The following is a 14,746-nucleotide window of genomic DNA, read 5'->3' on the forward strand; positions in this document are numbered from 1 at the left end:
TGAAAACTCTGGCGATTAGGGGAGATACCTCCAGCAACAAAGAGTGACCAAAATACATTGTGGTCAAGTCACTGGAGGCCCAGGCTAACACTCTCATTTCTGCTCCTGTGTTACAAGTGGACGTAAGAAAGTGGTGGGCATGGAGAAACACAATTTAACTATAAGAGCATGAGTAAGGAGTTTGTGGATGGTATGACTTGATTGCTTGAGCAGAAAGAAGTTGCAGGAAGGTGTCAGTGAACTGGTTAAGTTTGTAAATAACTGCCAAATGAAATTCAGTGCTGAGAAAATGAGAATTTATTAGGGAAAGACAAAGAGAGCAAGGGAGGAAGTCAGTAACTATTTAGCTTGCTGAGAAGTGTAGAGGAACAATAGAGAGGATGTGCGGAGGATTCACAGGGATGTTGGCAAGTGTGAAGAAAGATCAAAAAAGGCTGGTGTTAATTTTTATTTTAGAACAGAGCAGGCTGATAGGATTTCGTTCAGGTGCGTAAGATTATGAAATGCTCATGGAGTGGACAAGAAGACCTTTCTCAGTTATCAGGGAGGTCACTAACCTGGGGGGTGGATTTGAAGTAATTGATTGAAGGTCTAAGGAAACTTGAAGAATTCTCACTGAGAGAATACTGTTGGAGTGGTGGAGGCTGAGGGGAGATTCGATAGATATCTATAAATTTATGAGATGCATAGATAGAGTTGTTGGTCAGAATCTTTTTCATGGACTGAAAATGTCCAATACCAGGGGGCATGCATTTAAGGTGAGATGGGTGGGGGAAAGTTTAAAGGAGATGTGACGGACAAGGTTTTTTTATACAGAGTTTGTAGGAGTCTAGAACATTCTGCCAGGGTTGGTGAAGGAGGCAGAAAGGCCCCATAGATTTCCACAAAAATCTCACTGTGGGGCTCAGCGAAAACTTTGCTTTAGACAGTGTCGTGGAGAATGACCAGGAGCCGTAGAGAGTTCCTCAAGAAAGTAACCCTTTATTTGCAAACACAGGCTGTGACAATCAGAAAGTGATTTATCCGATCGGTCCCCCCCCGAATCCCGGGGTCCGTTATTCTTTATCCTCCTTAGTTATCATACTTTCTTCAAAGGTTATCAGCATAACCAGTTGTGTTAGCTTGTATTATCTCTCCAAAGCTATGCACCACACCAATTATGTTAGCACGTGTTATCTCTCTCTAAAGCTATTCGTCTTCTGAATCACTTTCTGCTACAGCAGTTCTCTACTTTCTGCCACAGTGATTTTCTACATTTTAGACTTAACCTATTCCATCCTGATTATCTCCTGCCACAATGGTCTTTTATTTTAAATTTAACCTATTACATTATGATTATTTCCTGCCACAATGGTCTTCTACTTTGTACCTAAGCTATAAGACAGTTACTAAGTCCAACGTTATTAACTGGTAAACAACTTATGTCACCACTCTTAGATCACTTTTTTATCTTACGACAGAGAGCCACTGCACCTGCACTTGAAGGTCAGTTACAGCGGTTAGTACTGCTCTATCTTATCGGGGTACTGCTGTATTCTGAAAAGCACATTGTCTACTATCTTCCTTTGCAGCAGTCTGAAGGTTAGTGATTTATGTAGCTCTAGCAGAATTAATGAAGTTTGCAGCCTAGAAGCCATTTTGTTGCTAACTTGCATCGAGAAGCCGCCTTGTGCCTGTATCCAAGTTTCTTATTTATTACTGCATCTGCCACAATGGTCCTTCGCCTCAGGTTTGCCCCATTACGTCATGCTAGTCCTTACTTCTATGTTACATGCTTTAAGCTGCCGTTAACAGCTAACCTAGGTGTCCTACCATTGTTTTACACTCCCTCGACCTATGCTCAAGCACTTCGATCTATTAAGGTACAGCATTCTATTGATTATTGTAACACTCCATAAATCAGAACATCATCCTGCTGATCATTGTGAGATCTTACCCTTCGTCTGCCCCTATAATTTTAATTTCCTTCATTTCCCCCCTTTTGAGACCTTCTGGTCTCACTCAAAGGAAGAAACCAATCAGTGCAGACCTCCTGTTTGCCAATGAAAACCTTATAGAACCCAACACGGGCCAAGTGAATTTTGAGGTCCGATACTTAAAGGGTTCCTCCCCTGGCCCTGGAGTCCCCTGGGCCAGAAACCTGTCCCCAAAAAGATAGAACAGGGAAAAAGACTCATAGACCCTCAGAGTCTAAGGCCCGCGCATCCCGCAGAAGCGACTTTGACGTCTTCTTTCGAGCACGCCTCCTGCACTGTATCAGACACTGTAGCAGTAGAGTACACCGCTGTCAAAGGAGGGGACGCATCCGGGGGGTTGGCGGAAGAACCAAGAGTTTCTGTGTAGTAATGTGCACTAGAAGAGACTAAGAAAGGGTAAGGCACAATAAAAAACAAATGCATCGATGAGTAGTACAATACCTACAATAATTCCAACCTTGGCAAACCAAGCCCCCCAACCCCCTCATACACTATCCAACCAATCAAAAACCTGATGGCCAAAACCTGCGTTGTCCGTAAGCTCCTGCCTTAACCTCTTCAGCTTCTCCATCAAGTTAGTAAAAGACCCCTCTGAACTGGTATTGTTAGGTATAAAGGTGCGACAGTGCTCCCCAAACATTACACATACTCCTCCTTTCTCAGCTAACATCCAACCCAGAACCTGTGTGTTTTGCCATGTCATCCAACTGCATCCAACTGCTCTCCCAAAGCTGAGAGGGCATCATCAGTGTAGTTAATAAAACTTTGTTGGTTGTAATAGATGTAATTAAACCACTCAGTATTTTCGCTAACTCCTATAACCGGGATAAGAGCTTCCCGTCCTGCTGTTGGTGGTTCTCACTCACTGTTACAAGCATATTCCATTGAGGGTTTATTTCTACCTCTTTTGGGTTCCCTACCATATCAATGTGTACTATAATTTTAACATAACCATCATCCTCAGATTTCCTAACTCCTGGTACTATTATTCACCAATCCCTAACTGTTTCTGATTGTTTAGTCATGGGCCCGAGATCTTTAGATTGGTACGCCTCACTTACTAGTAGCATCACATGGGGTGCGGCTCCTGGCACATTGTACCACTTCTCCAAAAATTTGTTAATCCTAACTTGTAGCACTGCTCCCTGTTTTCCTATCATTATAGCTTCACCCACTAAATGCTGCTGAGTGTCAACCCTACACCGCCACCGTTTCTCCAATACCTCATCCTGAGTTCCATCAAATATTACTGCGCAGTATAACTCAGAGTTAGGTGGTTTTGCCCTTGGTAACATTGTTAATACTTCTGTCTCCCATTGATCCCAAACACGCTGAATATAACAGGCTATATCACCTATCCAATACGCATTGGCATCACTAACTGTGGAATGTACACAGCAGGGTTTCAGTGTAGAAAAAGCAAACACAATCTCAATAAAGCATCCCTACCTAACAAATTAATCAGTGTCCCTTTGGACACTAGTATTGGCCAGATTATCTCTTTGCCTTCCATTTCTATATTCACTGGAGCCATGAATCGAGTTAGCTGTGATTTCCCTGAGTTTTAACAAATTTGCTTGACATGGGAAGGTGGGAGGCATACTCCGCACGCATGTATATGTGGCTCCAGTATCCATCATCACCAGCATCAACCATCCCTCTGTACTAACGTGTACAATTGGTTCTTGATCAGTCTCCCATGTAATCCCACCCAGGCTCTAAGGGGACCCCTAGCACATCGCGTAAGGATTAACAGGTCCCGCTGGGCTTGTAGGCATCTGGGGTGGGGCTGTCAGGTGTTCCTGACGCCTAGGTCCATCATGTGTTGGGGCGGGCCAGTTCCAATAGGGGCAGTTCCTTCTGAAGTGGCCCAGTTGGTAGCACTTCCAGCACACTATTTCTGGCCCCTCTTGAATTTGGTTTCCTGCCGCATTTTTCTGTTCCCCCACCCCTGCGCCCCTGTAACTGGGGACCCCAGTTCTGTCTGGTTTGCTGTTTAATTTTCCCTTGTCCTGGATATCGTGTCTGTGGGAAACCTTCCCTGGGGACTTCTATTGTTGGCATGTGATTTTCCAGCCTTTGCCCAGCAATGCATGGGGACCCCTCCTTAGGCTCGCGTCCGGTGCATGTTTGCATCAACCATTGAGTCGGTTCTCACAGGTAGTACCTTTTTGCTCTTTTCTTTTTCTTTCTTTTGGAGCTCTTCGAGCTGCATTTGAGCCAGTTTTCTCTGCACCTCTTCCTGCTGCCCAGACAGTTTCTCTTTGTCTTTTCGGTACTTTCCAACTACATGGGCTAGGTGGTCTCTGAACTCTTGGTGGCCCATTGTTGTCAGTCCCACCACTTCCTCCAATTTAGACCTGACTTGAGAGGGCATTGCATCAATGACAGTGTTTCAAAACATCGCCGTCAGCAACTTATTACCCTCTATGTTCAGTTCCATCTCCTGCTTCCATTTTCTCAGCTGTTTCTCTAAATAGTCTGCTGGGTTTTCACTGTCTCCCATTTTGTGCCCTTTTAGCACTCAAGGGTCCTTTTTAGGTGGATAGCAGTCTCTGAGGGCCTGCAATACCCTCTGTCTCACTTGATCAAACCCGACGCCATCCACCGTCGGGTTGTCCACCACATTTTTTTCAAACCGGCTCGGTCCATTATTTCTTTTAACTTCGGGAGCCCCACTATCCTTGCCAGCAATGCCTTTAAATCTCCCAAAGCCAACAATCGGCCTGTGGCCTCATCTTCAAAAGCTCTGATCCACTTCCCTGGTCCGTCATTCATAAAGTCAGGAGGTATGGGATACAGGGTGATTTGGCTGACAGGAGGCAGAGTGTGGTTGTAGATGGTAAGTATTCTGCCTGGAGGTCAGTGCTGAGTGGTGTTCCGCAGGGTTCTGTTCTTGAGCCTCTGCTCTTTGTAATTGTTATAAATGACTTGGATGAGGAGGTTGAGGGGTGGGTTAGTATGTTTGCTGATGACACAAAGGTTGGAGGTGCCGTTGATAGTATCGAGGGCTATTACAGGCTTCAGCAAGACATTGACAGTATGCCAAGGTGGGCTGAGAAATGGCAGATGGAGTTCAACCTGGATAAATGCAAAGTGATGCATTTTGGTAGGTCGAATTTTGATGCTGAATATAGGATGAAAGGCAGATTCTCGGCAGTGTATAGGAACAGCGGGATCTTGGTGTTCAAGTGCATAGCTCCCTCAAAGTTGCCACCCAAGTGGATAAGGTTGTTAAGAAAGCATATGGTGTTTTGGCTTTCATTAACAGGGGGATCGAGTTTAAGAGCCGCGAGGTTTTGCTGCAGCTCTACAAAACCCTGGTGAGACCACCCTTGGAATATTGTGTCCAGTTCTGGTCGCCTTATTATAGGAAAGATGTGGAGGCTTTGGAGAGGGTGCAAAGGAGGTTTACCAGGATGCTGCCTGGACTGGAGGGCTTGTCTTACGAGGAGAGGTTGACTGAGCTGGGACTTTTCTCTCTGGAGAAAAGGAGGAAGAGAGGTGACCTGATCGAGGTGTACAATGTAGTGAGAGGCATGGATAGAGTCGCTAGCCAGAGACTTTTCCCCAGTGCAGGATTGACTGCGACGAGGGGTCATAGTTTTAAGGTGTTAGGAGGAAGGTATAGAGGAGACGTCAGAGGGAGGTTCTTCACTCAGAGTCGTGAGCGCATGGAATAGTTTGCCAGTGGTAGTCGTGGAAGCAGAGTCATTAGTGACATTTAAGCAACTGCTGGACATGCACATGGACAGCAGTGAATTGAGGGGAATGTAGTTTAGGTTATTTTATTTTTGGATTAGGATTATTCCACGGCACAACGTTGTGGGCCGAAGGGCCTGTACTGTTCTATGTTCTATGTTCTATGTTCTATGTTCTATGTTCTATGTTCTATGTTCTATGTCTCAACCCTTCCAGATCCTGGGCTCCCCAAGGAACATATTGTGGCTGTTTCTTCCCTTTAATAAGTGATGGCAGCATTTTCCTTTGTGGGGGCTTCTTCCTTTTACTTCACTGCCACATTGTGCTTCCTCATCAGATGCAGATTCCGATCCTGACTCTATCACCAATTCCTTCCATCCTTTACTTGCTTTTCCTGCTCGGGTCCCTCCTTTTGCCTGTTTCTCTTCTTCCTCTTTTACCTTTATATCACTTCCACTCCCCCCGGGCCGTGCCTTCCTCTTACTATCCAGGAACTCCTCATACACTTTTGGTTCCCTTAATCTTTGCAATGTATTAATTTCTTGTCTTTAATTCCTGCCATTCATGTTGTACAGCTTTCATTTCTTCCTGCCTCTCTTTTTTTTCCTTTAAGGTATTCTTCTCTTTTTCACCCCTTTCCCATTCTAGTTCCCCCTCTATCTCCACCGTTCCCCTTATTACAGGGCATTGCCTCGCATTTTCACTGTCTGCGTAGGGAGGGGGTCTATCCAGCCCCTCCAAGCTTGGGTATAGGGAGGATTTCTCTTCTGGTTCTTCTACTTCTGTAGTCTGATTTAACCTGTTCTTTGGCACCCTTCCTGGTCACAACTGGTGCCTAGTACACTTTTTTTCAACTCGTCCCCTTCTTTGCTAAATGGTTTTAATATTTCCATCTCCTGAACCCTTTTTCTAACTACTTTTTCCTGATTTATCTGTTGATCTGTCGTTCTTAATTAACCCTTCCATTTCCCCACATATGCTAATATCAAAGGCACCCTCTTTTGGCCATTTAGTCAATAACTTCTCAGTTCTTTTTGCCCATTTCTCAGAAATTTTTACAATGTCGTTCTTTTTTAATTTGATCACTTCAAGGCTTTATTATTCGGGTTAGAAAAGCCTCAATCCATCTACTAAATACATCAACAATAACAAGACAATCCGTCTAGCAATGTACATGTGGCAATTCAGTAAAAACAAGCTGAAATAGACCACCTGCAAGAGTGTTTTCCTGTTACACACCGCACTCCCTGACTAGTCAATAAGCATTGGTAACAAAGCATCAGGTGTATACACTGGGTCACTCCAGTTGGCCAAGAGGCCTTTTGATGCAGAGCGCGAACACTCATGCGTCTTCCATTATCGTTTTTTAGAGCCAGGGCGTCCCCCTGTAAACGCTGAACAGTGACAATATCTGGCATGCCTGTCGTATTCGAAGGTGGCAAGCAATTTATTGCCTGCTTACTAATAGAGGGCGCAATAAAAGTTTGATCTGTGGCAGCCTGATCAACCTGAGCGTTACCCTAAGTAACTGCAGAATCATCGGAGGCATGGGCAGCGCATTTGAGAGTAGCCAATTGTTTAGGGAGGAGGATTGCCTGGAGAAGGTTTTTAACATACAGGGAATTCTGGATGGGTGTACCTGAGAACGTGTTTTGGTTTTTTTTCGGGCCTCCCCTGTGATTTTTAAAAAGAATCCTGTCCACTTGCAGTCTGTTCCGTATACTGTTTCCTGTTTCTCTGTTTAGTTTTAGACCTGGCATGACAGGAGAAAGGGCCTGTACAAGCCGTGGGTTTGTATTATCTTGTAGCTTGTACCTAAAATGTGGTGTGCCAGACACCAGTATAAATGCATTACTGATGCTTAATCTGAAAATGACTGCATGAAGGAACTGTATTGCTCCGGTTTTCCAACTGTGGACAACCAAAGGCAGGTTACTGTATTCTGTTAAAATAACTTCTGCGAGGAAATAGCCCCTTGATGCTGTATTATGAGGTATTTCTAACCCAGCTAAATCTCTGCATTGTTAACTGGGAGTTTAAACCAATTCATCAGTTCTGCAACTCAGTGTGGCAGAATCTCTGCAAGATTTGTTAATTTGTAAATGTTCCTAAAGTAAGGTTTGCCAGAAGATTTTAAATTGCATCCTTATTTGTAGTTGAGCCAAATGTTACTTTACATTTTAGATCTTTCTGCAGAAACACAAATTGGGCAGGGAAGACCGAACTAACGAATTGAACTTCAAACAGAATTTCTTACAGATATGAATGCAATGCTCTCATGATCTCGGTTAACAGTAGAATTTTTGGGGGGGGGGTGGAATCTGCGTGTTCTACTGTTTCGCATTGCATGTAGCATTTTATTTTAAGTTGCCCACTTCCTTCTCCAGTCCTCCTTGTCTTACTCATTGATGTCATTACTTTGGAACAACATCGCAAGCCAGATATGTCGGGAGGTACCTCCTTTTTACTTCTATACGGTAACTCAGCCTGGCGTTTCACTCCTAATTCTTTATTCTGCATTTCCTTTCTCAGTCTTTCCTGTTCTGCTTTACTCGTCGAATCATAATCCTCACACTGCTGCTTCAACACCTCCCACGATTTAAAGTTTCCCTCATGATCACATACTCTAATCTGTCTTCGTGCATTATAATCCCAACTCGCCAGTTTAGACGTGTTATTTCCTCAGCAATTTTTCTCCACGTGGATATTGAAGTTTTTTTCATTTTGTCCCCCGAATTGCATTTTCAAATTGCTTCTTTCATTTTTATGCATTTATCTACATCCTAAGTTCCCCTTATTGTCCAAATTTCATTCCCTGATTTGTTATTGAAGGCACCAGAAAGTTTACGCAGAGCTTGAGATTTATCCGGATACTTTTCAGATAGTTTCACCAGTGAAGAAGATGGATCTTGCATCTTATCTATATTATTACCCATCTTAAACAAGTTCCTGTTATAATGTTGACCCAAAACTTTTAATAACCAACAATCTGTCAATGAACAATAAATTAATGTCTTTCACAAAAAGCTTTACTACTCCAAAGACCTTGACAGTCTCGTTATAATATATCGCGATACTCCCTAGTGTCGTTTTTTTACAGACTAATTTAGAAATCCCTTTAAACAATGCCAATTTGACCAGATTTGAGTCCCCAACTCATTTAAAGTCTTCAATACTCAGGTCCCCCGACCTGTCTCTCACTTCACCATATTAGAGTCCTCGACTCTATTCCGGATCCCCGACCCATAGGTCCCCGACTCCCTCTTTACTCATTTAAAATCTCCCTCTTATCTTTCCAAGACCGATACCTTTTAGGGCTGGACTTAGACAATAGGCAGCGAAGGGTCGAGTCAACCGCTACTTTGAATGAGAGGAAAACCAGATGGAGAAAATACTCGCGCCTGGCCGGCCGATTCCTCCACGCTCAGTAGCGGAGGACTCGAGGCTCTCACACCACTGTCCACAATCCGTCCGTACCGAATCCGAGTCACGGCACCATATGAAAATCTCAACCCCCGGTGGGGCCTGTCGCTTCCCCGATCGGTCAAAGAGCACTCGCAGTCGGTCTGGCTGTTTAAGGCTGAACTCTTTATTTCTCAATACGGCCGGTTACAGAGCATCTGGGAACACAGAAGTTGAGCACTTCTGTATTCTTCGGAAGAGCTGCACACCACAGGTTAATACAAAGACATTTTTATACTTTTCTTAAAGCAGGGTACAAGGTGTGATCGTACAGTATATTCAATCAATTACCAATCAGTATATAATAGTGCTTCGTTGGCAGTTACTAAGCCCAACTGTCAAAAGTCGTTGTCTCTACAGAGCTCTGTAATCTGATACCACTTCTAAAACTGCTACTGTTCCAGCCAATTACGAACCATCTATCTCCCTTTTAATTTAAACCAGATTCAATCATACTTTCAGTACAGCACTCTCTGCTTCACTTGTTCTGCCTGTACAGACCCCTGTTTTTTCAGACCGATATCCACAGAACTCTCTGCCCTGCCCATTCAGCCCTTCGCTACCTCTGAGACAGTATCCACAGGGACTTACTTACACCATGTGGAATTTTACTTCAGCCGATCTCTTTCGTTTCTCACTTATTTGTCCCTTACCCCGCTGCGCAGTTTTCTTGAACAGTCGTCCACGTCTGCTTCAACTTTAAATTACTTCCCGCTGTTTGGATCTTTGGGTCGGAGAGACCGTCCGGCAGCCTCCCCACACTTCCGAGTCCCCGAGGAACCCCCGACGCTAACAGAATACGGTCCGAATTAGGAGCAAAAATGCTTTTTTTTTGTTTTGGGTGCACCCTTATTCGGCCAGTCTCAGGAGTGTCCCCACCGGACCAGGGGCGGCAGCAACAGGATGCTTCCTCTTCAGGTAGGTCACTTGACGACCCTGCTCGTTGCGCCAGATTTGTCGTGGAGAATGGCCAGGAGCCGTAGAGAGTTCCTCAAGAAAGTAACCCTTTATTTGCAAACACAGGCTGTGACAATCAGAAAGTGATTTATCCGATCGCCCCCCGAATCCCGGGGTCCGTTATTCTTTATCCTCCTTAGTTATCATACTTTCTTCAAAGGTTATCAGCATAACCAGTTGTGTTAGCTCGTGTTATCTCTCCAAAGCTGTGCACCACACCAATTATGTTAGCACGTGTTATCTCTCTCTAAAGCTATTCGTCTTCTGAATCACTTTCTGCTACAGCAGTTCTCTACTTTCTGCCACAGTGATTTTCTACATTTTAGACTTAACCTATTCCATCCTGATTATCTCCTGCCACAATGGTCTTTTATTTTAAATTTAACCTATTACATTATGATTATTTCCTGCCACAATGGTCTTCTACTTTGTACCTAAGCTATAAGACAGTTACTAAGTCCAACGTTATTAACTGGTAAACAACTTATGTCACCACACTTAGATCACTTTTTTATCTTACGACAGAGAGCCACTGCACCTGCACTTGAAGGTCAGTTACAGCGGTTAGTACTGCTCTATCTTATCGGGGTACTGCTGTATTCTGAAAAGCACATTGTCTACTATCTTCCTTTGCAGCAGTCTTAAGGTTAGTGATTTATGTAGCTCTAGCAGAATTAATGAAGTTTGCAGCCTAGAAGCCATTTTGTTGCTAACTTGCATCGAGAAGCCGCCTTGTGCCTGTATCCAAGTTTCTTATTTATTACTGCATCTGCCACAATGGTCCTTCGCCTCAGGTTTGCCCCATTACGTCATGCTAGTCCTTACTTCTATGTTACATGCTTTAAGCTGCCGTTAACAGCTAACCTAGGTGTCCTACCATTGTTTTACACTCCCTCGACCTATGCTCAAGCACTTCGATCTATTAAGGTACAGCATTCTATTGATTATTGTAACACTCCATAAATCAGAACATCATCCTGCTGATCATTGTGAGATTTAACCCTTCGTCTGCCCCTATAATTTTAATTTCCATCAACAGCTCCTGTGGTGGATGCTTTAATGTGCTAAGACTGCTATGTAAATGTTGTGCAGTTGTTGTTGCGCCTCTGTTTTAACATGTCAGCCTTGCTGTGTTTGACTTTCTTTTCAGGTTTTTCTGCAAGACTTGTTCCATGAGCATTTGCTGCAATTGCCTACTTCTTTCTCACATTTCCCCAGAGCACTGTTACCACGACATTAAGCAGGAAGCCATTCTGAAGAAGGAAGAGTTGAAAGAAATGGTGGAGGCAATCCAGGAAAACCAGAACAAATTCATTGAAGCCCAAAAACAACTGAAATGCCTGAAAGAAAGCCTGGATATTGCGAAAAATAATACAGAAGCATTAATAAAACAGAAAGCTTTAGCCACTATTGAAGAGATTAATAGGCAAGGCGATGCATTGCTGACAGAGCTAGAGAGTGAGTGCAGTTCTGTGGAGAGGAGATTGACCAACAGCTTGAACAATGCAGAACAAATAATTAAACGATTGGGAGCTGGCAAAGTGCAGGCAGGAAACTTGTTGAGGTTTGGTAGCAGTGAGGAGATGATGGTGATGTACAATACAATCAAGTCAGCACTGACAGCCGTTGCGACCGAGACATTTGAGGATGTGAGTAAGGAAGACACTTGGATTGAGTTCATAGAATGCACATTGGAAACACAGAATCTACTGGGAACACTGTTTTGCAAAGAAGGTAACTGATACTTAATCAGTTTAGAGAAATATTACTTTGCATCTGATCGTGTGCTGGAGTTGCGAAAGGAGTATTTGATGGGGACAGTGTATATTTGTGGCTGGCACGGTGGCTCAGTGATTAGCACTGCAGCCTCACAGCGCCAGGGACCTGGGTTCAATTCCAGCCTTGGGCAACTTTCTGTGTGGAGTTTGTACATTCTCCCCGTGTCTGCGTGGATTTCCTCTGGGTGCTCCGGTTTCCTCCCACAGTCCAAGGATGTTCAGGCTAGGTGGATCAGCCATTCTAAATTTCCCATAGTGTTCAGGGGTGTGTGGGTTATGGGGGACGGGTCTGGGTGGGATGCATCAAGGGGTGGTGTGGACTTGTTGGGCTGAAGGGCCTGTTTCCACACTGTAGGGAATCTAATCTAATCTATTCATTGGGTGCTTTACTTTGTGTCTAACCCTGTGCTATACCCGTCCTGGTAGTGTTTGGTGCTTTTAATGAATGAATGAACGTGCTCTCAAGCAACAACTTTTCCTGTGGAACTCCCTGTTAAATTGTGTGTTAGTTAAAGGAACGTGTCTCCAATTTTGAGGGCCCTCACTGATATTCATCCAGTCACACTTTAGGAATGTGAAGTTTGCTGCATTGTCCTCGTTTATTGATAATTCACCTTGGTAACAATTTGCCTCCATCTGATGGTTACATTTTTGATTTCAGAACCGAGCGAGGGGGCTGATGATTCTGAAGCTGAGGACATGCTGCTGGTAAGTACTGCAGAGGTGGAGATGGCTGCTGGATGGAAACACTGAAGCCGTCAATATGGCAGTACGGGATGCCCAATTCTGTGGTGTTCATCTAACCCACAGTTATAGCTAAGGGAGTGGGATAGGATAGAAATGAGGAGCAGGAGTAGGCCATTCAAACGTGCTCTGACATTCAATTTGATCATGTCTGATCCCCTATCTCAATGCCATATTCCTGTTTTCTTGTTGCCTTCAATATCTAAACATTTGTCAATCTCTTTCTTGAGTATACTCAGTTACCCATCTTCATATCCTTCTGTGATAGTGAATTACACAGGTTGACCACCTTCTGAATGAAGAAATGTTTCCTTATCTCAGTCCTAAATGGTCTTCTCGGTATCCTGAGACTGAGTTCCCTGGTATAGACTCTGCAGCCAAGTAAAACGCCCTCCCTGCGTCTAGTCTGTTACAGTGGTATGTAGTTCAAACAGATCTCTCCTCATTCTTCTGAACTCCACTGGATACCCTGTTGAATCTTTGCTGCAATCTCTTTTTGACAAGGATATCCTCCTGCGGTAGAGAGTCCAAAACTGCGCAGGTGTGGTCTCACTAAGGCCCAGTATAACCACAGTCAGACATCCCTACTTTTCAACTCAAATTCACTTGCAATGAGGATGAACATGTGATTTGTTTTCATAATTGCTGCACCTTGCATTGACTGGTGTAGATGCACACTTCCCAATATATTGCTCTGCCTTTCTGTATTTCACACCAAAGTGTATAACCTCACATTTATCTATGTTATACGGTATCTGCCACTTTAGTCTAGATTACCCTGAAGCCTGCTTGCATCCTCCTCCCAATTCCTAATCCCACCTAGGTTTGTGTTGTTAGCAAACTTGGAAATATTTCTTTTGATTTCTTTATCCATTATGGATATCGTGATTGGCTGGGGCCAAAGCACTGCTTCCTGTGCTACACCATTGGTCACCTTCTTCCTGGAAATTGGAAACTGGTCAATCTGTCAACCAATTCTCAAACTATGCTAGTATATTACCTGTACTTTAACTTTGCTCACTAGTCTCATAGGTAGGACCTTATCAAAAGTTTTCTTGAAATTCAAATACACCACATCCACTGGTTCTCCCTTATCTCTTCTACTAGTTACGTCTTCAAAGAACAACAGTGGATTAGTTAAGCGTAACATTACTTTCATAATTGCATGCTGACTGTATCTAATGCTGTCAATATGGTCTGCTTTGGACCTGGGTCCAATTTGATAATAGCTGCTGTGTGTGTGGGTATACTTTTGAGTGCGAAGACAAAAGTTCACCCTGGGAGTCCCAAACTTTTTTTAATTCATTCATGGGATGAGGGCATCAGCATTTATAGCCCATCCCCAAAATTAAAAGTCAACCACATTGCTGTGGGTCTGGAATCCCGTGTAGGGCAGACCCGGTAAGGGTGGCAATATTCTTCTCTAAAGGACATGAGCAAAGCAGATTGTCAAGAAAAAAAAATGTCTGTGGTTTCATGGTTGTCATTAGACTTTTAATTCCAGATGTTTATTGAAATTCAGATTTCACTATCTGCAATAGCAGGGTTCAAACCCGGCTCCCCAGAACAGTACCTGGGTCTCTGGATTAACAGTCCAACATAATACCACGAAACCATTGCCTTCCCCCACCATGTGACATGGTGCACCTTTGTGTGAATTCTGTGGTCTCGAGCTGTGGACGGTGATCGAAGGGGCTCCAGTGTTTTCCCATTGCATGACTGACTAGAAAGTTCTACACCGTTCTCCAGTTTTGCTCTCAGTTGGCTTAACCACCACAAGGAGCCAGGAAATGCCTTTGTAACGTTTTGGCCCCAGGAGAGGGGGACTCTCGTCACAGTGACTCCATCGATACAGGTAGAATTTCTTGCTGTTGCTCTGTTACCAGGACACGTTTTCAAATCACGACCAGGAGAGACCTGCAGCAGGAGTGAGCCCAGGCAACTTCCTGATCCACCCAGCAGCTGAAGAGATGCTCAGAGCAACCGTGAGCAGCACCGATGAGTTTGAGTTCGAGTTCGAGAATGTGACGTCACCAAATAGCAAGTATCTTTTTAACAGATCTTTAAAAGCGATCTTTTTAACATCTTTGTAAACCACAGGGTCTGGCCTACACTGGGTTATTACTT

General features: G+C 43.9%; 1 protein-coding gene across 6 annotated transcripts in view; it reads left to right on the top strand.

The window, feature by feature from the left end:
* Positions 1–14,746, top strand: part of LOC125463948 (protein PML-like) — a 40,325-nt gene that overhangs the window by 7,088 nt on the left and 18,491 nt on the right. For 5 of the 6 annotated variants that reach the window (XM_059655158.1, XM_059655159.1, XM_048555763.2 and 2 more), the window contains 3 exons: positions 11,248–11,831; positions 12,537–12,583; positions 14,506–14,659. In XM_059655158.1, the coding sequence (XP_059511141.1) occupies positions 11,248–11,831; positions 12,537–12,583; positions 14,506–14,659 (785 nt within the window). Of the gene's footprint in view, positions 1–10,087; positions 10,744–11,247; positions 11,832–12,536; positions 12,584–14,505; positions 14,660–14,746 lie in introns of those variants that run through there. The other variant, XM_048555767.2, reaches the window with a different exon arrangement.

Source organism: Stegostoma tigrinum, chromosome 26 (genome assembly GCF_030684315.1).
Source record: "Stegostoma tigrinum isolate sSteTig4 chromosome 26, sSteTig4.hap1, whole genome shotgun sequence".
NCBI lineage: Eukaryota > Metazoa > Chordata > Chondrichthyes > Orectolobiformes > Stegostomatidae > Stegostoma > Stegostoma tigrinum.